At 42.1% G+C, this 27,571-nt stretch overlaps 1 protein-coding gene across 1 annotated transcript in view; it reads right to left on the bottom strand.

Annotated features, from left to right (window-relative positions):
• INTS8 (integrator complex subunit 8) overlaps nt 1-14,007 on the bottom strand; it is a 45,930-nt gene extending 31,923 nt beyond the window's left edge. Inside the window, exons 1-8 of the mRNA XM_061439333.1 lie at nt 13,704-14,007; nt 11,106-11,280; nt 9,327-9,467; nt 8,948-9,019; nt 8,175-8,226; nt 6,602-6,784; nt 3,244-3,351; nt 1,555-1,710 (exon numbers count right to left, since the gene is read on the bottom strand). Of these exons, the coding sequence (XP_061295317.1) occupies nt 1,555-1,710; nt 3,244-3,351; nt 6,602-6,784; nt 8,175-8,226; nt 8,948-9,019; nt 9,327-9,467; nt 11,106-11,280; nt 13,704-13,833 (1,017 nt within the window). The 5' untranslated portion in view covers nt 13,834-14,007. The remainder of the gene's footprint in view (nt 1-1,554; nt 1,711-3,243; nt 3,352-6,601; nt 6,785-8,174; nt 8,227-8,947; nt 9,020-9,326; nt 9,468-11,105; nt 11,281-13,703) is intronic.
• Between the last annotated feature and the right edge of the window lie 13,564 nt (nt 14,008-27,571).

Below are 27,571 nucleotides of genomic sequence, written 5' to 3' on the forward strand. Positions count from 1 at the left end.
AACATGAGCTCATGGGAGCAAGCAAGTCACTTCCCAAATGTTAGAACACTGATTTGTTACAGCTATTCAATAACTCATCAGCTACAGAGAGAATCCTATCCCCCCACCCCCAAAAAAGCTAAATATGATTTCTAAGACACTCCCGCATATATAGCTAAAATTATAAAATTGGAGTGTTGCAACAAAATCGCTCTTTCCCCTCTCCTAGCTGTCCATTACACTACTTCCTGAGTTATACATCTGGCCCTTCATTATATCTACGGAACATGCAGGCTTCCCTGTGGCTCAGGTGGTAAAGAATCCACCTGCAAGGCAGGAGACCTGGGTTCAATCCCTGGGTTAGGAAGATCCCCTGGATAAGGGCATGGCAACCTACTCCAGTATCCTTGCCTGGAGAATCCCCATGGACAGAAGAGCCTGGAGGGCTACAGTCCATGGGGTCGCAAAGAGTCAGACACGACTGAGTGACTAAGCATGGCACACATGGTAACAGGTGCCAATCTGTGACTAACATTCTCGCCTGCATGGGTCTTACTATGCCAGGAACCGTCTTAAAGATTCTACATCTTATCATAATTGATTACCACTCCCCATAAGCCTGTACTAGGGATATGTAACTGAAAGATCTCTTGTGTTTGATAACTTCATCTATATCTGAAATCCACCTTCAAGAAAGTTTACTTTTCTTCCCTAGGGCAAATCAGAATTGACAAAAAAGGGGCCAGAGGGCAGGGGAGGGAGCACTGTCCCCTCTCTTCTATTTTCTCTGAAGAAAAAAAAAACCCCAAAACTCTAGTTGAGAAAAGTGAACTAAAAACCTAGGCTAAAAGTCCACTGTGGAGACACAAAACTAAAGGTATGTTATAGCACTGTCATTCCATAATTTGTTTTGAATTTAATAAGATGAAGGCACTGTTCACTTTCTAGAATGAAGGCTTTTTTAAAAAGTACAAATTCTAACTCCCAGTGATTTTCATTACAAAGCTACAGATATATACTCAGAGGGGGCAACAAAAAAATGTCAACAGACTAATTTAAGCTCTTTTCATGAGTAAAACTGAGATGACGCCCAGCCTCCCTGGAAAAGTGGGCTATGTAACAAACCATCCAAACCGACCAGAACTGCTCTGCTCACCCTCTCCTTCAGTCTTACTTTCGCAGAGGCTAATAAGGTCAGGCTGAAGACCGTACTTTCAGATCTTTAGCCTCCATAAAACCAAGAGTTCTCTACCTGTAATTTTAAAAGTTAAAAGTTCTGCCTACAGAGTTTCTTATAGAATGTACTTAAAATGGGCAAATTTTATACCTTCAAGAAAGGATAATTATCAGTCATATGAGTCCACATCTATCCAGTGCTCTGCCTTAAGAGTTTATAAACTATAACTTTTCATTTGATTCTCATAAAAAGCTTAATTATTACAACTATTTATAGGCCAATCTGTCTGACGTGCCCCAAATGGCACAACTGTAAATGGTGATGTCAGGATTTGAACTCTGCTGTCTGGCTTCCAGGGCTTTCCAATGACACTACTGTATCCCCGTCATACATCTTACCTGATAGTTGCCAGATCTCAGACAAATATGGACCTGACTATATGGAGTCAATTGCTGAGATGTACTATCAGAGGACGGTACGAGAACATCACATGCTTGACAATAGCCAGCTAAGCGCTTCTCATCTATGGTACAATGAAGAGATAATGAACCTATCTGTAAAGTAAGAGGTATATATCATTATCCATCAGTGTAATAGAAACAAGAGTCTAGCACCCGTTTATTGCACTTTAACAGCATAAGAAAATGCCAATGGAAAATAGGAACCATAAAAAATGAAAAAGTTAAAGGTTTAGAGCAGGGGTCAGCAAACTATTGCTCACAGGCCAAAACCAGCCCATGTCCTGTTTTTATAGATTCCATGACCAAAGAATAATCCTTAATGTTGTAAAGGGCAGAAAAAAAAAACAAACAAAAAACCAACAAATTAGACTATGCCACAGAAACTGTATATGGCCACAAAGCCTAAAATATTTATGATATAGCTTTTTACAAAAAAGTTTGCTGACCGCTGGTTTAGAGTTCTCAGGCCAACATAAAAATGTAGACATTATTATCACTCTCTGTGGGTATAACAACAATTAAGATACTAACAAAGAATGAAAACTGTTAAAAAAAAAAAAGATTAAAATACTTTAAAATATTGATACATATACTTGGCAGAGATTTAAAGGGGGACAACAAAGAAAACTCAATCTTCACTCAACCAGAAAAAATAGAAATGCTTCTACCAAAACAGAAAAAAAAATTTTTAAGACATACTTTTTAAAAAAATTAAAGTTTTAAATTACTATATCCAAAATGCCATAAAATTAGAAATCTGATGAGTTCCCCAGGCAAATTAAAATGAGAATTCCCAATAAAAGATATCTCTAGTGTATTTATTCAGTGTTTCTGGTGAAGAAAGGCAAGATTGAAGTGGGAATTTTTCTGGCCACCAGGCATATAAAAACCTAGTTATATACTTTAAAATTCAGTTTTGTGAATCATAAAAAGAAAAATGCAAACAATAAACACATGAAAATGTTTACCCTCCTAGGAATTAAGGGAACACAACTTTTTTTGGGGGCGGGAACACAACTTTTTAAAAGATATTCTAGATAAATATCAAATTAGCAACTAAAAAAACTTCACTAATAGCAGAGCCCTCAGAAATCAATTTGTACCTAGAAATGTACCTAGAAATCAATTTGTATATTACAGCCTTTAAAAAAATTAATGACCACTGACATTGTAATTCTACTTGCAGGAATTTAACTCTATCTAAAGTCTAAACAAAAATTTATGCTTGGAGATATACATTTTGCAACTTTATAATAAATAAGAACAGCAAACTATCTAAATGCTCAACCACTAGAAAAATAAAATCATAGCACATCTATACATAACAGAATAGGATAGATATATTTAAAATATCTATTCTAACATTTTAGCAAGATACAAAATAGCATGAGCTTAACTGTATAAAAACATAAAGAACAAAAACTGAAAAAAAAAAAAGCTAAAACTGCAAAAGGGATTATTTCTAGGCAGTAGTATTACAGATTTTTAAAAATATTTCCATTAGTTTTTTGAACTATCAAATTTACTACGATTAATAGTTTTTTAATCATCAGGAAAATGAAAGCCAAAAAATATATATATGTTTTAAAGGACTGAAAATCATGTTACTGTTATGACTGTATTTACCTCTGCAATTAGTTCTTTGGTTCTAAAAAATTTTTCTCTGGCATTTTCATAGACAGCTGGATTTGTAGAGCCTTGCTGGAAGTATGCTGCACCCAAATCGTAACACACCTAAAATGGTAATGAATACCAATTTGCTCAGTGATTTTTCATGAACTTAAGAGCTAACAAAACTCAAAATCACCTTTATCTCAGCAACATAGTTACACATGTAGCAAAAAGAAAAACATTTTAATGAGCAGTGAAACAGTCAAATTTCTTAGTCACAAGCAACAGAAATCAACTCTGACTGACTTAAGGGGACTTACTGGTAAGACGTCAGGCGGCCTACAGAATTATTGGGAAAGCCAAAGAATCAGGCCTGGAAAACAAAGGGGGATAGGAGGCAAGCAGCCAGAACAAGAGCCGCAACTGATGCAGTGAAACACCGCACAGCCATCTCAACAGCCAACGCCACAGATCCTGGCAACTGCAGCCAACAGAACCAGACGCTGAAAGCAGCAGCTCCGCTCCTGCCAGGGCTGCCGGGGAACTAGACTTTCCTGTCATTGCTGGAGTTACTCACCATCACAATGGATGCTCCATCATCCCACTTCGCTGACTCACTAGCAAGCTCCTGCGTGTGTGCTACGTCGCTTCAGTCGTGTCTGACTCTTTGCGACCCCATGGACTGTAGCCCGCCAGGCTCCTCTGTCCCTGGGATTCTCCAGGCAAGAGTACTGGAGTGGGTAGCCATGCCCTTCTCCAGGGGAGCTTCCCAACCCAGGGATCAAATTCACATCTCCTGTGGCTTCTGCATTTGCAGGCAGATTCTTTGCTGCTGAGCCACCAGGCAAGCCCAGCCAGCTCCTAATTCAGTCTAAATGTCTCTGTCACACCGATGTGACGTGCCTGTCCTCCAGCAGGATAAGGCTAGAGAACACAAATATTTTGAGTTGTCAGTTTTATTATAGGAAACAGGGTCTCCCTCCCATCAAGTCTTAGAAGGTAGGGGATTCTTCTAACAACGAAAAAGGGGACAGCCACGGGGGTGTCTCCAAAAGGGTATGAGGGGCTAATGAATAAAGAACTGGCCAGAATAAAATATTGAGAAATCTGAACGAATGAGTATAAAATGACAGCTCATTTCCACTTGTCTTTTTCTAACAGAATCTGCATATTTTTCCAGGAGCATTCTTAAACAGACACCTAGATTTACCTAATGCAGAATTCAAAGACTGAGTTGAACTTGGCCATTTTATGAACAAGAATACTAAGGCCCAGAAAGCGACATTTCTACTTGAAAGCATATAACCAAGCACTGGCAGAGACCAGACTTGAAGCCAGACCCTTAGGTTCCTAATATTCTATCTCAAATTTACTCCTCACAAGGCTGACTGCTCTGTCTTCTCGATCTGACTTTTTAAAAAAGCCTTCAACTTATTCCCCCAAGGAGGAGAAAGTTCAAACCCCACGGGCTGATTTTCAAGATCTCAGAATCTGGACTACCTTCTCTCTCCAAACCTCTCTATTCTTCTCTATTTCAAACCCACCAATCTTCTCAACTCCCCATTCACATCAGATGTAGAAATAAATTTCATTTCACACTGTTTATTTCCATTTGCACCAAACCAACCTGAGCCAACAGATACTCATTCCTCTTCCAAATTCCTAAGTCTCTGATATTCCTGACCAAACTACTCTTCACTGATACCAGACTACAGATACTATTCTGTTCTGTTCAACAATAAAGATTAATTCTTCCTCAGCCTCTAGAACACTGCTTTACACTATTTAATCCATATTTAATGTTGGGCAGATTTTCATTCTAAAGTGCTTCCTTCCATCTAGGATAAAGGAGTGCTAAAGTTTAAAGTACGTGTATGTATATAATAAAGATTTATATACACACAAGCACACCTATATATGCACACATATTATAGATACATATAATTCCCTTTTCCAGGCAAAGACAGAGTTGTTGTTGTTGTATAGTCGCTAAGTTGTGTCCAACTCTTTCGCAACCCCATGGACTGTAGCCCACCAAGCTCCTTTGTCCATGGGATTCTCCAGGTAAGAATACTGGAGTGGGTTGCCATTTCCTTCTCCAGCGGATCTTCCTGACCCAGAGACCGAATCTGCATCTTCTGCATTGGCAGATAGATTCTTTACTGCTGAGCCACTGGGGGAGCCCTTGAAGTGGTTACCAACTGCCAATGCCTCATGACTCCTACTCCTAGTCTATGAGACTCCATCTCAGCAAGTCTTGAAAAGGGATTATCTTTAACTCCAGAACCAGCTAATCTGAAAAGGTACCTCTCAACCCTTTTTAAAGTCAGAGGTATTTCTGCTCTTTCAAGATTGGGAAACAGTGATGAAAGAAGTCATGCCAGACATCCCTGGTGGCCCAGTGGTTAAGAACCCATCTGCCAATGCAGGGGATGTGGGTTGGATCCCCGGTTCAGGAAGATTCCACATGCCTTGGGGCAACTAAGCCCATGCACCACAACTACTGAGCCTGTGCTCTAGAGGCTATGAGCCACAACCACCAAAGCCCAAGAACCCACGCTCCGAAAGAAGAGAAGCCACCGTAAGTAGAGAGTAGCCTCCACTCAGCATAACTAGAGAAGGCCCGCAAGCAGCTACAATGAACCAGCACAGCCAAAAAGATTAATTTTTTTAAAATGTTATGCCAATTCACACAATGGAGAAAATATAGAACATAAAAGGCTCTATCGTAGTGGCCCTCCATAGGCAATCATTAATTCTTTTAAAATTTCTATTATACTCAAGATTCTGTGCTAATATGTACAGAAAATGCAAAATACAAATATATTTTAAAAAAGAGACCTCAAAGAGTTTACAATCAAGCAGGGAAAAAGAAGCTATCAACACATAAAGTGCCTAACAACAAAAAACAACTGAAAGCAACAAAGGAACTAGGGTACAGAGTTACGGAGAGCAGGCAGCTTAAGATCCTTGAAAAACTAGGTATTTCTCTAGGAGCCTACATTTTTCAAAATCTAGCACAATATCAGTTTTGTTTTGTTTTCTTGGTCTGATTAGATTTCTTATAATGTGAATGAACTGCTAGTCAGTTCATTCATATTATTACTCCCTGCATTGTCAGTCTGTTAACTAGTTTGGAAACAAAAGAGCATATGAAATTTTCCTTCCATTTCTTTCAGAAAAATTTCAACGGGGTCTTATAAAATTCACAATTAACTATAATGCAAAGTTTTAATAAACATAGGAAGTAAAATCAAAGTAAACATAGGAAGTAAAATCATTAGAAATAAGCTCTAATTAAAAATACAAGGATGATTTTATGTAAGATTTTCCAAAAATGTGCCATGCATTGATTAAACACTGAAATAAATACCTGGCACTGCATCTCCTCGGTTTTGATCTTCAATCCAGCAGTGGAACTCTCAGTTTCTCCGTTGACCATGCCTGGCTCCACGGCCAGTAAGTCCAGTGTTCTCATCGTGTGGACATAAAGATCCTTGTTTAACTTAAGGGCTGCCTCTAGTACCAGGATAGAATCAGAAGCTTGTTCTTTTAGCTACAAAAGTTCAATAAGCAAATTTTTAAAATACAAAAATGGCAATAGTGGACTGTATCAACCAAAAAATATCTGCAGGGTACTCAGCAGCTTAACGTACTAGTCTACTTTAGAAATGCGCCTAACACAGCAAGAGTGAAATTATATTTGCCAAAGTTACTTTAAGATTTTAAAATTCACAAGGTTCCTATTGTGAAACTGAAAACACAAATTGGAAAAGACTGACACCTTTCTTTTATATAAAAGTTACTGATGAAAAATGTTTAAGATCTGCACCGTCCCACTGATGTACTCAAGAAACTTTTTGCATGCTTTGATGTGCCAGTCATTTTTCTAGGCATTCAGATCAGATCAGTTGCTCAGATAATAATAATAAAATGACACATTTTTTGCTTCCACATTCAAAATACACTATCTGTTGTATATAGATACAGATGGTTACCTTCCTTCTCCTTTCCTAGCCTCTGCACTTTGGGTGGTATCTCTGATACATTGCATATTAAATAAAGAACTAAAGAGATCATTTTAAATTATGGTTTCTACTTTTATGTTGACTAAAGAATTTAAATCTAATTTAAATTTTAAAGTAACTGTATATAAATGTATGTATGTATAACTGAATACAAAGTAGTTTTAGGGAATTTCTGGCAGTCCAGTAGTTAGCACTTGGCACTTTCACTGCAGCGGCCTGGATTCAATCTGATTGGGAAACTGAGATCCCAAACCCCGCACAGCATGGCCAAAGAAAAAGTAAAAATAAACTGAAATTTGTAAAAATCATTTTTAAAATAAAAATAATTTTAAAATACATGTTTACTATAGAATTTAGGGAGGATACAAAATAATATAAAGAAAACACCTATAAGAGTGACTTCTCACATCTGCTAAAGCACTATGAAATATCTGACAACAAACCTAGTGGCAAAGTACTCTCATTAACATTAAAAAGTGTCAATTTAGAATATTATCAAATTATGTTCTGCTGCTGCTGCTGCTAAGTCGCTTCAGTCGTGTCCAACTCTGTGCAACCCCAGAGACGGCAGCCCACCAGGCTCCCCCGTCCCTGGGATCCTCCAGGCAAGAACACTGGAGTGGGTTGCCATTTCCTTCTCCAATGCATGAAAGTGAAAAGTGAAAGTGAAGTCACTCAGTCGTGTCCGACTCTTAGAGACCCCATGGACTTCAGCCCACCAGGCTCCTCCGTCCATGGGATTTTTCAGGCAAGAGTACTGGAGTGGGGTGCCATTGCCTTCTCCAAAGTCTAAATGTCATCACATCTAAACCAAGCCAACTAACTCTTAATATATATAAGATTAGAAGAAGCACCTATACATGCTCTAAATATAATACATCCCAGAAAGGTTACAGTGTAATCGATACCAATACTCACCACTTTCAAAATATTTTCCGTTAGCTCTTTCTCCTGTTGCATCTGATTCATACTAAAAGAGAAATGACAGAAGAGTACCAAATATTACTTGAAAGACTGAAAATTCAAAACTTAAAGATCATTCTTGACAGTGAGGCTGAATTTAAATAAATAAAAATGCTTTTAATGCTATTTCTGTTCATGCTTAAAAAATAAACTCAATTATGATGATGCTCCTTTATCTACCATTATTTTTTCATTTGCTTTGCATTAAAAAAAAAACAACCCTCAATTTAAAAATAAAACTTTCTGGCAGCAAAAACTTATTTACATCAAGTTAGAAACTACACTCTAGCTCCAAAGTTGGGTAAGTTGCTACTACTTGGAATTTAAGAACAAGGTTTAAAACTCCAGACCTGATCAAACTATTGTACTTAACTTTTGCACTCTAAATTAAAATTTCCCACATACAGAACAAACATCTATTTCAAGTAAATTTAATTAAATGAAAACAATCTTAATTCCTGGAACCAGGGCAGTTAACATTAAGACGAAAGGCACACTTTACAAAGTGCTTCCTCCTTTTTCGGAGCTCTCTACTCTAGTTATCCAAAAGCCTGTCTGAGTCTCTCACCCTTCCACCCCCTCCAAACCTACCTGCATGCAGGCCTTCTGCCCTCTGATTTCTGCTTTATTCCTTCTGTACCAAGAGTTCTTAAAAACTTGCAAAATTTAAAAAAAAAACACAAACTGACAAAAAAGTGCCAAGTAAAGGTCTTTATTGGCCAACTTACACACTTAACTGAGGAGGTCCAGGTTTTGCCTGTTTAACAGGAAAACTACTTTGAACAATTGTCCTAATTGCCCTTAAAAAAAAAAGACAAATAAAAACAAAATTTAATACATTATAAATGTCACTTCAAGTATTTTTTTAGTACTTCCTAGAAGACTTATAAACTATCCAAAATTCTGACATATAATAAAAACTGTATAAGTCATCCACTTCTCTATCAGAATGCTTTTCGTCCATGCAGTCATAATTTTCTCCACCATCAGATTCACTATTCCCAAGATCCTCTGAGAGATCCCCGATGACTTAAAAGCACATCCCTGAAGTCATAATGCAATTAAAGAAAGGCTGCCCAACATATTTTAGGTTTATGAAAAATTTACCATCTATTGTAGAGAAGTATGGCCATGGCAGTGGTTGGAGGTAAAGTGGCCAGATCCATATCTATGTGCTTTGTCCCGGGAGGAACTTTACTGATGCACAACAGTTCATTCAACAACATATTCAATACTGGAACAGACAAACTTAAAAAGGAAGAATCAAACGACACATAAGTTGTGCAAGTACACAATGCACGATTCAGTACTTTGCTAAAAATAATTATTTTAGTAGTAAATCCACAGAGCCATTCTATTAACCTGTCTCAACAACGTAAATGAAAATTTATCAAAAGATCTTTTAAGCTTTTCTAACAAAAACAATTTAAATCTATACAAAAGTAGACAGAATAATATAATACACACCAATGTGCCCATCATCCAGCTTCAACAGTTATCATCTGATAGCCAATCTTGTTTCATCTCTACTCTCACCCACTTCCCTCCTTTCCATATTACTGTAAAGCAAATTCCCAATAGTAAATCATTTCTTCCCAAGTATTTCAGAACATATCTCCAAAAAATTACCTCCTAACATAAGGAGAGTATAAATTTCACATCTAAAAATTATTGTTTATCATCAAATATCCAGTCAAGTGTTCAATTTTCCAACTCTATCATATACATCATACTGTTTTGCACACATTGCTATCTGGTGATAAGCCTTGAGTCTATTAACAGATAAGCTCCCCCTTAAAGAACAAACCTTTTTTTTAATCCTAATATTTAATGCTGGAAAATATATGGTGAAAAAAGTGTTCAAGTACTAGTAGTGTAAGTATAAACGAATGTAACTCTCTGGAAACGCAATCCAGTATATGCATAATGAGCTTTAACAACGTTTACACCACTTGACCTGGCAATTTAACAATCTATACCAAGGACACAACTCGCAATTCATATAAAGCTTATGGACAAAGACATTTTAAAGCTCTATGATCTATAAAAGTGAAAAACTAGAGAAAAACTAAAAACCTGTCAATAGAGGAACAATTAATAAATTATCTATACAATGGATAATCTCCAAAAACCAAACTGGGGAAATGCTCATGATATCCTGCTATATGAAACAAAACAAAAATCAAAAGAGTATACAAGGTATGTTCACAACTTTGTTTAAAAATATAGGGAGGAAAACAACAAAAATTACGCAAAAATGTTAAAAACACTTCTTTCCCCTCCCTATTATTTCTTATTTTCTGAATTTCTCCAAATATTCTATAAGGTATTTCTCTTTAAATTGTGAGAAGGGGGTGAAAACAAATCATTATATAACGATGCATTTGAAACACTTATTTATAAACAAATAACCACTGATTCTAATAAGATTGTTTAAAAGTTTAAGAGACAGTGACTGATTTATGACCAGTAAAATTAAATGAATTATTCAACAAAGATAATATGTACCATAATATTATGTACGATTCATCATTAATTTTTATTTTCTTCAGATATGTAAAAGTAAAATGAAGATTTAAAACTGTTCAGTCATGGATTTTCTCTACTTATCATGTCAAAAAAATGAGAATAATAATAAACTGGTTCATTATTGATAACACCAAGTTTATACTTTAAAAGGTGATTTAAATTCATTCAACAGTAAAATATTTTCTCACACTTGTTGGAAAATACTTGCATATTTTACCAAGAATACACAGAAAAATAGTTTTCACTTTAAAGACCCATATTATAAGAACACATACTGAAATAAACCAAAATATCTAACAGTTCTCAAAATAAATTCACTTAAATCTTTTTTTTTTAATTCATTTAAATCTTGTATACCTTTTCTCTAATATGTCTAAGTCCCATTTCAAATGTGCAGCAACTTTAAGAGCAAGGAGCTTTAAAACACGATTTCTCTTGTTATCAGGTGGAGGTTGAACTTGGTTTTGCTCATTAACTGAAGGTTTGGAAGCCTGTTCCAAAAACTGGACTATAAGCTGAACTGGTGCAGGATCTAGGATTTAAAAGAAAGCAATTCCTGAACTTAAGGTCTAATTACAAAGATGCAAAAAGATTCACCGTATTGGTTTCTGGCCACAAAAGGAACCCAAATAGGCCAACAGGCACATGAAAAGATGCTCCGTATCACTATTTGAGAAATGCAAATCAAACTACACAGAGTAATCAATCATCTCACAATGGTGAGAATGGCCATCGTCTAAAAGTCTACAAATATGAAAAAAATACAGAGGTTAGTTTAAAAATTAATTTGTATTAATTAATTTTATTATTGGAATGGAAATTATAACCTATAATGGCAAATAATTTTAATTGATATTATCCAGCAATCTCACTCCTGGGCATATGTCAAGAAAAGATGGAAACTCTAACTCAAAAAGATCCATGCACACCAGTGTTCACAGTGGCACTGCTTACAATAGCCAATACGTTGAAGAAACCTAAATGTCCACTGACAGATGAATGGATAAAGAATGTGCAGTACATATACACAGTCAAACACTACCTGGCCATAAAAAAGAATGAGATTATACCATCTGCAGCAATGTGGATGGATCTAGAGATTATCAGACTAAGTCAAGTCAAGTCAGAGAAACACAAATGTCGTATGACATCACTTTCACGTGGAACCAAAAAAAATACAAATGAACTTACTTACAAAATAGAGTCAGAAAGAAAACAAATTTATGGTTACCAAAGGGGCTGGGGGGCAGGGATAAATCAGGAACTTGGGACTAACAGATACACACGAATATACATAAGGTAGACAACAAGGACCTACTCTATAGCACAGGGAACTATATCCAGTATCAATATATTGAACTACATTCAATGTCAATATATCACGACTACATAGCACAGGGAACTCTACTGGATATTGAACTATACTCCAATAGGTTATTTTAATAACCTATAACAACCCACTCCAGTATTCTTGCCTGGAGAATCTCATGGACTGAGCAAATAAGCACATAAACAATGGAAAAGCACATAAAAAAGCACATAAACAATCTGAAAAGGAACAGGTGTATACATATAACTGAATCACCTCACTGTATACCTAAAACATTATAAATCAACTATTCAATTTTTTTGGAAATCCACACAAAAAAGCACATAAACAATCTGAAAAGGAACAGGTGTATACATATAACTGAATCACCTCATTGTATACCTAAAACATTATAAATCAACTATTCAATTTTTTTTGAAAGTTAAGGGATAAAAAGGGGGATCCAAACAGTTGTGTAGTTACAATGAATAAGGATTATGATTCACAAGAAGTGAGCCTGGCTATTATAAACGAAAGATCAGGAAGGATGTAAGAAGGGACGATAACAGATCCTTGCAGACAAAAGCACTTTAGACGACAGAACATAATGGTTACAGATTTCAGTTCGGCAAACAACTGTCAAATTAGGGGAAAGAAATGCCATGTTTAAAATTATTGCTTTAAGGCTTAATTAGTGGGACTTGCATCAAGTTACCTCTGCACCTGTTTCTGTCAATGCAAAATAGAGGACCACCTACCTCACAGGATTATCATGAAGACGGAATTAAACGAGAATGCAGCTGTGAAGCATGAAGCACAGAGCTTGGCACCCAGAAACACTCAACAAACTGAATTAAAAGCACATTAATACAATATAGTGGTAAAACCGCCCACGTGAAGTACACCAACTTCTCGCACAGGAGTCTCCACCAGCTCATTAGTGGTGGATTAGTCTAATTACCAGTGGATTAGACTGAACAAGCACATCTGGATTCGAACTCTCGTCAGCAATTTATCATCCAAGGAACTTACCTTTTCATGCCAGCACCTCTTTCCAGAAATACCTGTTATTTCCCACCCTCCCTGAACAGCACTCCTGAACCGCAGTATCAATCATAAACATCATTATACAATAACCATCGTGCAACTGTGATAGCATTTTCTGCTTTCAGAAGTTTTCGCTTTGATTTACAACCCAACTTTGGAATAATTGAGTCAGCAGAATCCGTTTGTTGAGGAATCAAACAGTTAAAATACGGACCTAAGATATTCAGCGTCAGGACCAGCCTCTGAACAGCTGATGTCTCCACAGACCGCACCCCCCGCCCAAACTGTCCGGGGTTCAGCCCCAGGGGAGGGCTGAGGCCCCCCCCCCCCCGAACCCGAGTACGGTCACAAGGCCACCTGAGAGGCGACAAGACGGCAAACACTAATAGGGGGCGGGAGCGGGAGGGGCTCTGTTTCCCGCTTTTCTTAGGCCTCCTGGAGCGGCGCCCCGCGCCGGCAGGTTTGATGCCCAGTCAGAGACGGGGCGGCGCCAGGGCTCAGCCCCGAGGCCCGCCTCCCCGGGCCGCGGGGTAGCGACAGAAGGCGCGGGGCGGCGGGAGCCCCGAGGGCAATCCTTGGGCCGCGGGCGCCGCGCTTACCCGGGCAGGGCTTGCGCAGGTGTTTCTCCAACAGCGACTCCTGCAGCAGGAACTCGAACCAGGAGGTCTGCGGCGGGGTGCAGGGGCGGCTGGAGGTGGCCGCCTCCCGGTCCGCCGCCTCCGCGCTCATCCTGCCCCCGCCGCCGCTACCCCCAGGGACGCTTCCCGGCTCCAACCTGACGCTCGGACGCGGGCCCCGGGGGCCTCTGACGTGCGGAACTGCCCGGAAGCGAGGAGGCACGCGGAACGTCCCGGAAACCCACACAACCCAAAATGGCGGCCTGACCCCCCGCCGGGGCGGGGCGTCCTGGTTCCGCCCCCACCCCACCCCCGCCGCGCCTCCAGACCAATCGTTATTCGAGTTGGAGGAGGGTGGGGCCGATGTCCTGGCCACGCCTCCTCCCAGTTACCTTGGGAGACGGCTTGCTGGGGAACTACGTCGCTCAGTTTGCTTTCCCTGTTCCCTTGGCCAGCGGACAGAACAGCCTCATCGGCAGGCCTGAGAGTCTTCGGAAAATTTAGTGAACCCTACAGGTTCAGACTGTGATCTAGGCAAATCTGTCTTTGTTGATTTCAGTTTTCCGACTTCCATTTCTGAGATTTCAGTTCAGTTCAGTCGCGTCCAACTCTTTGCCACCCCATGGACTGCAGCACACCAGACCTCCCTGTCCATCACCAACTCCTGGAGTTTATTCAAACTCATGTGCATGGAGTCAGTGAGGCCATCCAACCATCTTATTCTCTGTCATCCCCTTCTCCTCCTGCCTTCGATCCTTCCCAGCATCAGGGTCTTTTCAAATGAGTCAGTTCTTTGCATCAGGTGGCCAAAGTTTTTGGAGTTTCAGCTTCAACATCAGTCCTTCCAATGAATATTCAGTACTGATTTCCTTTAGGATGGACTGGTTGGATCTCCTTGCAGTCCAAGGAACTTTCAAGAGTCTTTTCCAATACCACAGTTCAAAAGCATCAAGTCTTCAGCGATCAGTTTTCTTTATACTCCAACTCACATCCATACATGACTACTGGAAAAACCATAGCCTTGACTAGATAGACCTTTGTCAGCAAAGTAATGTCTCTGCTTTTTAATATGCTATCTAGATTGATCATAACTTTTCTTCCAAGGAACAAGCGTCCTTTAATTTCTTGGCTGCAATCACCATCTGCAGTGATTTTGGAGCCCCCCCCCAAAATAAAGTCTGACACTGTTTCTACTGTTTCCCTATCTATTTCCCATGAAGTGATGGAACCAGATGCCATGATCTTTGTTTTCTGAATGTTGAGCTTTAAACCAACTTTTGCACTCTCCTCTTTCACTTTCATCAAGAGGCTCTTTAGTTCTTCACTTTCTGCTGTAAGGGTGGTGTCATCTGCATATCTGAGGTTATTGATATTTCTCCTGGCAATCTTGATTCCAGCTTGTGCTTCTTCCAGTCCAGCGTTTCTCATGATGTACTCTGCATATAAGTTAAATAAGCAGGGTGACAATATACAGCCTTGACGTATTCTTTTTCCTATTTGGAACCAGTCTGTTGTTCCATGTCCAGCTCTAACTGTTGCTTCCTGACCTGCATACAGATTTCTCAGGAGGCAGGTCAGGTGGTCTGGTATTCCTATCTCTTTCAGAATTTTCCACAGTTTATTGTGAAGGCTTTGAAAGGCTTTGACATAGTCAAAACAGCAGAAATAGATGTTTTTCTGCAACTCTCTTGCTTTTTCCATAATCCAACGGATGTTGGCAATCACACATCTAGTTAGTATTAAAATAGGGACTTGAGTTTCCATTTTATCTTATCCCAGAGGCCATACTTAGCATTCTGCTTCATAAAGAAGACACCTGGCGTGCTGCGGTTCATTGGGTGGCAGTACACGACTGAGCGACTGAATTGAACTGCAGGAATTACCTGGCAGCTCAGTGGTTAGGCTCAGCACTTTCATCGCTGCATGTCATGAGCCCAGAGTTCGACCCCTGGTCGAAGAACTAAGATCCCACAAGCCACACAGCATGGCCAAAAAGAAGATACCTTGCTGATGGTTTTTTTGTTTTTTAAATAGTTATAAACCTACAGGGTAGTTGCAAGAACAGTGTACAGACCTCTCACACCCCTTTTGCCCAGATGCCTCGATTGTTAATATTTTGCCACACTTCCTCCATTATTCTCTCTCCACAACACCTTCTTGGATTACCCTGTTTCCTTTGGACACCAGTAGAAGGACCAACTTCTCCTGGTTTGGCTGGGACTGTCCCAGTTTTAAAGTGAAGTCCTGCAACCTAACAAGGCCCGCCCCCTTCCCGGCAAACCGTAACAGTAGGTAAGTCAATGTGGATGCAACAGCCCCTCGCTGTGCCCGGATGCTGGATGCTACATCTCCCCTTCGAGAAGGAATACGGGAAGGGAAAGGAAGATGGGACGGGAAGCTTGTAGTAATTGTTAATAAAAGGGCCTAAAGGCTGTCACAGGGCCTGAAAGGCACTGGAGTGCTTAACTTTATGTCAAGAAAAAAATTCAGGAAAGAGATGGTACCAGATGTAGCAATATCAGGAGAGTAAGTGGAATCCTAGCAAACATTGTTACAATGATGGTTACCTGTTACAGAGTATCTTGCAAGGGTAGCATTCTGTAGGTGCTCAACAGTGACTCAAGTAGGAGTTTCTGTTTTATGCTGATGGTAAACAGCAGTAGCTGGTCATAGTCTCCCCACGAAAGCTTCATGATACTTATATCATGAAGGCTTCACGAGAGCTTAAAATATTTTCTCTTATATCCTCCCAGCATTCTTGGTTTTCCAGTAAATTATTAACATTTCCCTTCTGAAATCAGTTCTCCCCACTAGGAAAATAGAGTTATAATGGGAAAAAAAATGCATAGAGATATTATTACTACTTTGTACCCAGGCGGCACTAGTGGTAAACAATCGGCCTGCCAATCTAGGAAATGCAAGAGACGTGGATTCGATCCCTGGTTTGGGAAGATCCCCTGGAGGAGGAAATGGCAACCCACTCCAGTATTCTTGCCTGGAGAATACCATGGACAGAGTAGCCTGGTGGGCTACAGACCCTGGGGTCCCAAAGAGTCAGACACGACTGAGCACACATGCAGTGTACCCTAAAGATTTTTTCATAAAGGGTCTCTAAAAAATCATATAAATTTAAATACATTTAAATTCAGTTCATATTTATCTGAAAATTTTTAAAAAGCCAACACTGCTAAGTCGCTTCAGTCGTGTCCAACTCTGTGAGACCCCATTGACAGCAGCCCACCAGGCTCCGCCATCCCTGGGATTCTCCAGGCAAGACTGGAGTGGGTTGCCATTGCCTTCTCCAATGCATGAGAGTGAAAGGTGAAAGTGAAGTTGCTCAGTCGTGTCCGACTCTTAGCGACCCCATGGACTGCAGCCTACCAGGCTCCTCCGTCCATGGGATTTTCCAAGCAAGAGTTCTGGAGTGGGGTGCCATTGCCTTCTCCAACACAATATGGTTCAATTATGAATGCATATTTAAGTATTCAGTTAAGTATTTTGCTGATGGATGCACTGCCATCTTGTGGCCGTTTGTGGGTAGTACGTCTACCAGTGGCGTAGATCCCCCGGCTTCTGATGCTTTGCTGTGAGGAAGAAGGCATGTAACACGAGGCTGGTGATTGGAGGTCATCTGTTCTTTACATAAGCTATCCTGCTACAATTAACTGAATCACATCTTCATAGAGGCTTCCAAAAACAGAACTCTGGAGAGATACGAAGTGAGTCCTATAGCTACCTAACAAATTCCTGATGCTTACATTGACTTTCTCCGAGGCCTTCCCTGAGCCCTGTTCCCTGCTGCCATAGCACTGTGCATCCCCATCGAGGCACTCACTTCATCTCCTTGCAATTCCTGAACAGGCTAACTTTGCTGCTAAGACTACGCTCGTGAAGGTAGGTGGGAAGGAGCAGGACAGTGGTTGCACTGTTTACCTAGTACAGTCCCTGGCACACGACAGGCACCCAATAAATATTTGCTAACTAATATAAGCAAATAACCTCAGATATGCAGATGACACCACCATTATGGCAGAAAGTGAAGAAGAACTAAAGAGTCTCTTGATGAAAATGAACGAGGAGAGTGAAAAAGTTGGCTTAAATCTCAACATTCAGAAAACGAAGATCATGGCATCCAGTCCCATGACTTCATGGGAAATAGATGGGGAATCAGTGGAAACAGTGGCTGACTTTATTTTTGGGGGCTCCAAAATCACTGCAGATGGTGATTGCAGCCATGAAATTAAAAGACACTTACTCCTTGGAAGACAAGTTATGACCAACTTAGATAGCATATTGAAAAGCAGAGACATTACTTTGCCAACAAAGGTCCGTCTAGTCAAGGCTATGGTTTTTCCAGTGGTCGTGTATGGATGTGAGAGTTGGACTGTGAAGAAAGCTGAGTGCCGAAGAACTGATGCTTTTGAACTGTGGTGTTGGAGAAGACTCTTGAGAGTCCCTTGAACTGACTGCAAGGAGATCCAACCAGTTCATTCTGAAGGAGATCAGTCCTGGGTGTTCATTAGAAGGACTGATGTTGAAGCTGAAACTCCAATACTTTGGCCACCTGATGTGACTCATTTGAAAAGACCCTGATACTGGGAAAGATTGAGGGCAGGAGGAGAAGGGGATGACAGAGGATGAGATGGTTGGATGGCATCACCGACTCAATGGACACGAGTTTGGGTGAACTCCAGGAGTTGGTGATGGACAGGGAGGCCTGGCGTGCTGCAGTCCATGGGGCTGCAAAGAGTCGGACACGACTGAATGACTGAACTGAGCTGAACTGATAGAATTATACACAATGCAAACATGTCTAAAAATGGGAGAGAGAAAACAACAAGGGCAAAAAAATTTTGAATCAAGTTTTAGAAAAAAAGACTGAAATGGGGCACCAGAGATGAACACAACTTACCTGCCTCTCACTGGCTCCAGGACTGCCTGTGCTACAGCTATGCCCCCATCACCACCTCCACCACCACGATACCACCTTGAGGATCCCTTGTGTTCAAGGGGACTGACCACCGGGGTCTGAGAGATAATCAGCAATATTGAGCTCATTGCTGCCATTTCCCAAGTCCATATCCCTCTTGCAAGTAGTGCTTTCAGTTCAGTTCAGTTCAGTTCAGTCGCTCAGTCGTGTCTGACTCTTTGCGACCCCATGAATCGCAGCACGCCAGGCCTCCCTGTTCATCACCAACTCCCGGAGTTCACTCAAACTCACGTCCATTGAGTCGGTGATGCCATCCAACCATCTCATCCTCTGTCGTCCCCTTCTCCTCCTGCCCCCAATCCCTCCCAGCATCAGGGTCTTTTCCAATGAGTTAACTCTTCGCATGAGGTGCCCAAAGTATTGGAGTTTCAGCTTCAGCATCAGTCCTTCCAATGAACACCCAGAAGAACCCCATGAACAGTATGAAAAGGCAAAATGATAAGATACTGAAAGGGGAACTCCCCAGGTCGGTAGGAGCCCAATATGCTACTGGAGATCAGTGGAGAAATAACTCCAGAAGGGATGGAGCCAAAGCAAAAACAGTACCCAGTTGTGGATGTGACTGGTGATAGAAGCAAGGTCTGATGCTGTAAAGAGCAATATTGCATAGGAACCTGGAATGTCAGGTCCATGAATCAAGGCAAATTGGAAGTGGTTAAACAGGAGATGGCAAGAGTGAACATCGACAATCTAGGAATCAGCGAACTAAGATGGGCTGGAATGGGTGAATTTAACTCAGACGACCATTATATCTACTACTGTGGGCAAGTGGTGCTTTACATTTCATTAAATTATAGGAGCTGGCTTTTCTTACGCAGGGTAACAGGTTGCCTAGCAACAGCATACTGTCAGGAACTCACACTGCCTGAGAAAAGATGGCATTTCATCATCCACATTGGCCTAAAAGAACTGGGAGGAGGTGGTACCTATCTGTGCGGAGGTCGGGGGAGGCCCACTGCTCCATCACTAAGAAAACAAACTAAGTGCTAAGGGGTGGTTTCGACCTGGATGCCCTTGCCCTTGGCTTCCAGTTAGATTCACTCAGTGGGAAGCTGGGCAGGAGAGGAGAGCGCGAATGGGGAGAGGTCAAGAACCCCCTTCCTGCCCATACCGACGGAACCTCGCTTTGGGCAGTGGCTCCTGTCCAGTGACCCCTCTTCAAGGGTATAGCTCGCCCCTGATTCCAATAAGTCCCCTGCCCCTTTGGCCTCTTCAGGACTAAGAGCAGCAGCCCCGGGTGATTCCCCATCCTTCGTGGACCCCTCGTGGCCGCCCACATCTCTCGGAATGTGCTGCTCATCTGTTATCTATTTTCTGCTTACGGCTCCTTTGCTGGAGTGCTTTCTGGAGGAAGAACTCTGTGAACCACACTCTTAAATGGGGAAGCCTGGGTGGAGAGGGGTGCAATCGGGCCTCTGCTGCCGATCTTGTCAGTGGCCTGGCTGCTAGCCACACACTCCAGGTTCCAGGAAATAGCAGCCAGTCAGTTATGACAATGGCACTGGAGCAGCCAGCCACTTTAAATCACACCTTGCCCCCTCAAGAGGAAAGTCAGATCCCAGAATAAACTACCCCCACAGACTTAAAAAGGATGGGTTTAGATGTGGAATCATAGCTGTTAATTATAACTTGCCTATTTTTCAACAGTTCTCAGAGGTGTTTTTTTTTTTTTTTAAGACAAAAACATTTAACACTTAATGTTTAGAGAGAGTGCAATGGAAGAGTCTCAGGAATGCAAAATACATATATGTTTATTTTCTGTGGGTTCTTCTCAGTTATATCACGCTGGCTTTTTTCCCTCCAGCTTTGAGATATAATTGACAAAACTGTATAAATTTAAAATGTATAATATGATGATCTGATCCATATATATTTGTGAAATGATTACCACAGTGAAGTTAGTTGACACATCCATTAGCTCACATAGTTACCTTTTCTGTTTATGGGGTTTTAAGACTTAGCCTTTCAACAAATTTCAACAACATATATAATTTCAAGGAAATATTGTTAGTTGCAGTCACCATGCTGTAGTAAGATCCTTAGAGCTTATTTATCTTCTGATGAAAGTTTGGTCAACATTTCCTCATATGTCTCACCCACCCCATCCCTGGCAACCACATTTCTATTGTTTTTATGAGTATGACTTTTGAAGATTCCACATATAAGTCAGATCTTGCAGTATTTGTCCATGTCTGACTTGTTTCACTCAGCATAATGCCCTCAAGGTCGATCCATGTTGTCAAAAATGACAGGATTTCCTTCTTTTTTATGGCTGAATAATATTCAATTGTATATATACACCACATGATGGACAGTTAGACTGTTTCCATGTCTTGCCTATTGTGAATAAGGCTGCAATGGACACAGGGGTGCAGATATCTCTTCCAGATAGGGATTTCTTTCACATTAACTACACTGACCATATGCTGGTCAAAAATTAAAAATTAAGAGACTTAATAAAAGAGAGATGAAGTCCATATAGCTCTTGCAGGAAAGAGACCCAGAGGTAATATGTCAGAAACCCAGGCTCCTTTTGTCTTTGTAGCTCTGCTTATCCTCAGCGTCCGGTATTCACCTCCTGGTACAGAATGCCTGCTCCATCTCCAACCATCCTGTTCACATTCCAGCTACCAGAAGCGGGAAGGGGGGCGGTAAGTGGGACACAGCAGGATGCATTCCACTTCATTTGAGGACATACTAAGAAGTTGCACACACCACTTCTACTCACATCCCATTGGCCAGCACTTAGTTATTTGGCTGCTGTGCCAGGCTGCAAGGGAGGCTGGAAAATGTAGACATGTTTGTGGGTAACCATGTGCCCGGCTAAAGTACTTGCATCTGATATCTCTGCTTTTTAATACGCAGTCTACCTTTGTCACTGCAATAAGTAATTGCACCCTAGAGCCAGAGTCCCTGACGCCTCCCGCGGCATGTTTTACTCCATTTGTCTTTGCAGCTCTGCCCCGAATTGCTGGCTACTTGCACCTGCCTCATACAATAAAAAACAAGGCGAGCGAACATTAGTGCCTCTGGACTGACTCGAGAAAGGGGACGAGCATCACCCACAGGACCCCAGAACCCTCATCCCGAGGCCCCAGGCTCTCTCCCTCTCGGCATCCCCGGCGCCCCAACATCGAGCTACACGGTCAACCACCTCCACTCCCCGGGCGGCGGCGGCGCAGGCTGCAGCCTGGGGGACGGATCGGAGTCGCGGAGCTGGGACGCCGGGGCCCGCGCGGGGAACGGTGCGCCATCTGCTCCTCCCGCCGGCGGGATTACAGTGTCCACCTGGCGGGGGCACCTCCTCGCGCACTTTGGCGCCCCCGGGGCCGCCGCGGAGCCGCTGCCGACCGAGCAATTCAAACCCGGCGCGCCCCGAACAGCGCGGACCCGGGGGCACCGCGAGCAGCTGGTCGCCAGGCTGAGCTCCCGAGGCCATCTGCACGCCCTCCAAGGGTTCCGTGGAGGCGACGAGGAGGCGTGGGGCCGCGGCCCTGCGAAGCCTTCTAGTGGGGTGCGGGGGTCTCTGAAGCCCAGGTGGGAAGGAAGCAGCAGCGCCCGGGGCAGGGGCCGGGGGGCGGCAGGCTGGGGAGCCGTGGCTCCGGGGTGCCAGGAGAGGACTCCGTCCCTGACCCTCAGCAGCCAGTCCGCCCCCCTCGGTGGGCGGCGGCCCCCACTCTCTCTCTGTTAGTTCACTTCAGTTCAGTCGCTCAGTCGCGTCCGACTCTTTGCGACCCCATGGACTGCAGCACGCCAGGCTTCCCTGTCCTTCACCATCTCACAGAGCTTGCTCAAACTCATGTCCTTTGAGTCGGTGATGCCACCCAACCATCTTGTCCTCTGTCGTCCCCTTCTCCCCCTGCCTTCAATCTTTCCCAGCATCAGGGTCTTTTCCAATGAGGTCAGTTCTTCGCATCAGGTAGCCAAAGTATTGGAGTTCCAGCTTCAGCATCAGTCCCTCCAATGAATATTTAGGACTGATTTCCTTTAGGATTGACTGGTTGGATCTCCTTGCAGTCCAAGGGGCTCTCAAGAGTCTTCTCCAACATCATAGTTCAAAAGCATCAATTCTTCAGTGCTCAGCTTTCTTTATAGTCCAACTCTCATATCCATGCATGACTACTGGAAAAACCATCATTTGGCTATGGACCTTTGTCAGCAAAGAAATGTCTCCGCTTTTTAATATGCTGTCTAGGTTGGTCACAGCTTTTCTTCCAAGGAGCAAGCATCTTTTAACTTCATGGTTGCAGTCACCATCTGCAATGATTTTGGAGCCCCCAAAAATAAAGTCTGTCACTGTTTCCATTGCTTCTCCATCTATTTGCCATTAAATGATGGGATCGGATGCCATGATCTTAGTTTGCTGAATGTTGAGTTTTAAGCCAACTTTTTCACTCTCCTCTTTCACTTTCATCGAGAGCCAAAACAAGAGTTTGTAAGACAAGAGTTTCAAATTGGGAAACGCATGTCAAGAAGCCTCGACTACTGAACCCATGCTCTAGAGCTGATAAGCCTCAACTACTGATACCCTTGTGGCTCAGCTGGGAGAGAATCCGCCAGCAATGCGGTAGACCTGGATTTGATCCCTGGCTTGGGAAGATCCCCTGGAGAAAGGAAAGGCTAGCCACTCCAGTGTCCTGGCCTGGAGAATTCCATGTACAGTCCATGGGGTCGCAAAGAGTCAGATATGAGTAAACAACTTTAACTCACTGAAGCTCACACATCCTAAAGCCTGTGCTCTGCAACAAGAGAAGCCACCGCAGAGAGAAGCCCATGCACGGCAGCTAGACAGTAGCTTCTTCTTGCCACAACTAGAGAAAGCCTGTGTAGAGCATCGAAGACTCCGTGCAGCCAAAAATAAAAATAAATAAGTAAAAGAATAAACCCACCTTGTCCTCTAACAGTTCAGTTCAGTTCAGTTCAGTTGCTCAGTCCTGTCCAGCTCTTTGCGACACCATGAACCACAGCACACCAGGCCTCCCTGTCCATCACCAACTCCCGGAGTTCACTCAGACTCAGGCCATCAAGTCAGTGATGCCATCCAGCCATCTCGTCCTCTGTTGTCCCCTTCTCCTCCTGCCCCCAATCCCTCCCAGCATCAGGGTCTTTTCCAATGAGTCAACTCTTCGCATGAGGTGGCCAAAAAAGTACTGGAGTTTCAGCTTTAGCATCATTCCTTCCAAAGAAATCCCAGGGCTGATCTCCTTCAGAATGGACTGGTTGGATCCCCTTGCAGTCCAAGGGACTCTCAAGAGTCTTCTCCAACACCACAGTTCAAAAGCATCAATTCTTCGGTGCTCGGCCTTCTTTACAGTCCAACTCTCACATCCATACATGACCACAGGAAAAACCATAGCCTTGACTCGACGGACCTTTGTTGGCAAAGTAATGTCTCTGCTTTTGAATATGCTATCTAGGTTGGTCATAACTTTCCTTCCAAGGAGTAAGCGTCTTTTAATTTCATGGCTGCAGTCACCATCTGCAGGGATTTTGGAGCCCCCCAAAATAAAGTCTGACACTGTTTCCACTGTTTCCCCATCTATTTCCCATGAAGTGATGGGACCGGATGCCATGATCTTTGTTTTCTGAATATTGAGCTTTAAGCCAACTTTTTCACTCTCCACTTTCACTTTCATCAAGAGGCTTTTTAGTTCCTCTTCACTTTCTGCCATAAGGGTGGTATCATCTGCATATCTGAGGTTATTGATAATTCTCCTAGCAGTCTTGATTCCAACTTGTGTTTCTTCCAGTCCAGCGTTTCTCATGATGTACTCTGCATAGAAGTTAAATAAGCAGGGTGACAATATACAGCCTTGATGTACTCCTTTTCCTATTTGGAACCAGTCTGTTGTTCCATGTCCAGTTCTAACTGTTGCTTCCTGTCCTGCATACAGATTTCTCAAGAGGCAGGTCAGGTGGTCTGGTAGTCCCATCTCTTTCAGAATTTTCCACAGTTTATTGTGATCCACACAGTCAAAGGCTTTGGCATAGTCAATAAAGCAGAAATAGATGTTTTTCTGGAACTCTCTTGCTTTTTCCATGATCCAGCGGATGTTGGCAATTTGATCTCTGGTTCCTCTGCCTTTTCTAAAACCAGCTTGAACATCAGGAAGTTCACGGTTCACGTATTGCTGAAGCCTGGCTTGGAGAATTTTGAGCATTACTTTACCAGCATGTGAGATGAGGGCAATTGTGTGGTTGTTTGAGCGTTCTTTGGCATTGCCTTTCTTTGGGATTGGAATGAAAACTGACCTTTTCCAGTCCTGTGGCCACTGCTGAGTGCCAGGAGCCGGTGAGGCATTCCACTCGTGACAAAGGTCATGAGGAAGGAGGCTCGGCATACGCAAAGGCGGGATCGAGCCTTAGGAGTCCCCCCGGATATTCTCGAGCATCTACCCCCCAAAAAACCAGAGTCTGCCTACTTTATTGCTTTGTGCGCTCACCTCTGACTTTACTGGGGGCTGTCCCCCACCACCATCTCGCTCTGTCAAAGAGTTAACTTACAGCTCCAATTAATAAAGATCCTGGACAATTAGGAGTGTTTAAATCCAAACCCCTCAGATGGCTCTCTAACTCGCCTGACAAGTTTACCCAGACTCCTACAGCTATGCATACGATTGTTTAGTCTCCCAGCCTCGAGAGGCTTAAGATATTCAAATAGCTTAGAGCCTCTCAGAGAGTTAGAAACTGTCAGAATAAAACCAGTAAAAGATTTCATTGATGAACCAATGTTTGTTGCCAAGTTTTCACATCCCCTGAGTTGTATCCTTGAATGTGTATTAATTAATATAGTTGGTATGTAGAAAAAATAAGTAGTGGCCTTGGTGTTAGTAACTTTAGACCCTTAAGGTAATAAATTCTTTCCTTTGTTGTAAACCCATTACACATCCGCCCTATAGGAATGCAATTTTATCTTCAGAAGATGGCTCCAAACCTTAAAATAATTACTCTTAGAGAAAATAAGTCTTTGTTGGTAAGTCTTTGTCAAGAGTCATAAAATGTTAATAGGCCTTCTGGCCAGAAGATGATGTAAATCACCTAAACCATTTGTATATGATAAATTTGCAGGAAAGAAAACCTGGTTTTTGATAAGGATCAAAAACTGCTGACTTTGCATCCCCTATTATCCTCTATGTGTAACTTAGGGTATAAAAGCCCCTGTTGAAAATAAAGCTATGGGCCTTGCTCACCAGAGCTTGGTCTCCCCATGTCATTCTTTCTTTTCACATTCTGGCTGAAGTCTCCATCTGGAGCACGGAGGTCCTCTGCGACCATTTATTTGCCTGGGCTTCTAAGACTCACTTGAGGTGTCTTAAGGTGGGGCACCTTCCGCTATTCGAGAGGGCGCCTGCGGCCTCCGTGGTCAGAGCTAACCTGGTGTCACAGATTATATTGATTTTCTGCGTAAACCAAGCCACTCAGCCTCTTTTCTCCACCAAATTTTCCTACTGAGCTATCCTCATTCTATTACTCTTCATATCTCTAATTAACATTTGAATAGGTCACCGACGCCGTCTCCCCTTTGAATACCCTGGATCAGCTGGGGCTGGACCTAGGCAGCTGAGTTTTCCAAATTTGCTGGTATATTGAGTGCAGCACTTTCACAGCATCATCTTTCAGGACTGAAATAGCTCAACTGGAATTCCATCACCTCCACTAACTTTGTTCATAGTGATGCTTTCTAAGGCCTACTTGACTTCACATTCCAGGATGTCTGACTCTAGGTCAGTGATCACACCATCGTGAATATCTGGGTCATGAAGATCTTTTTTGTACAGTTCTTCTGTGTATTCTTGCCACCTCTTCTTAATATCTTCTGCTTCTGTTAGGTCCATACCATTTCTGTCCTTTATCGAGCCCATCTTTGCATGAAATGTTCCCTTGGTATCTCTAATTTTCTTTAAGAGATCTCTAGTCTTTCACATTCTGTTGTTTTCCTCTATTTCTTTTCATTGATGGCTGAGGAAGGCTTTCTTTTCTTGCTATTCTTTGGAACTCTGCATTCAGACGCTTATATCTTTCCTTTTCTCCTTTGCTTTGTTTTTGGTCCTCTAACATTATCCTTCAAAGAGCCAGGATTTAATTGGTTGTGGAGATTTATACCCCAGGAATTGTTGAAAACTAAATACAGTAATCAGCTCTATTTAGATGACGAGGGGAACTTAACAGCTGGATACGGTCAAGGAAAGACATCTCTTTGTAAGGAGCCCTACAAAAATCAATGTTATACAAGACTATCTGTGTACATGCTCAAGGCAGTGACACGTGAGACCAGTAACAGACTCCACTATGTGGAGGAAACAGACATCATTAAAACAGTCCAGCTAACAATAAAGAAATAAACAAGCCATTTATAATCAACAAGCTCCAAGGGACAGTGAGTGAAGTGAAAGTCACTCAGTCGTGTCCGACTCTTTGCAACCCCATGGACTATATATTCCATGGGATTCTCCAGGCCAGAATACTGGAGTGGGTAGCCTTTCCCTTCTCCAGGGGATCTTCCCAACCCAGGGATTGAACCCAGTCCTCCCGCATTGCAGGCGGATTCTTTACCAGCTGAGCCCTTACCAGGAGACAGGGGGATGTCAATTTCCAGAGTTGCTATAAACAAAGCTTATCAAAGAGAAAGAAGTTACCTTTAGAAAGAACCAAATGAAAATTCTGAAGTTGAAAAATACAATAACTGAAATGAAAAACACAGCAGAGGGGCTCACAGTAGATTTGAACTGACAGAAGAAATAAAAAACAATAGAGATTATGCATCCAAAGAACAGAGAGAAAAACAAATTGAAGAAAATTGAACAGAACCTCAGAGAAACATAGGTCACCATTAAACACACCAACATATGTATAATGGGAG

The sequence above is a fragment of the Bos javanicus genome, chromosome 14, assembly GCF_032452875.1.
Source record: "Bos javanicus breed banteng chromosome 14, ARS-OSU_banteng_1.0, whole genome shotgun sequence".
NCBI classification, from domain to species: domain Eukaryota; kingdom Metazoa; phylum Chordata; class Mammalia; order Artiodactyla; family Bovidae; genus Bos; species Bos javanicus.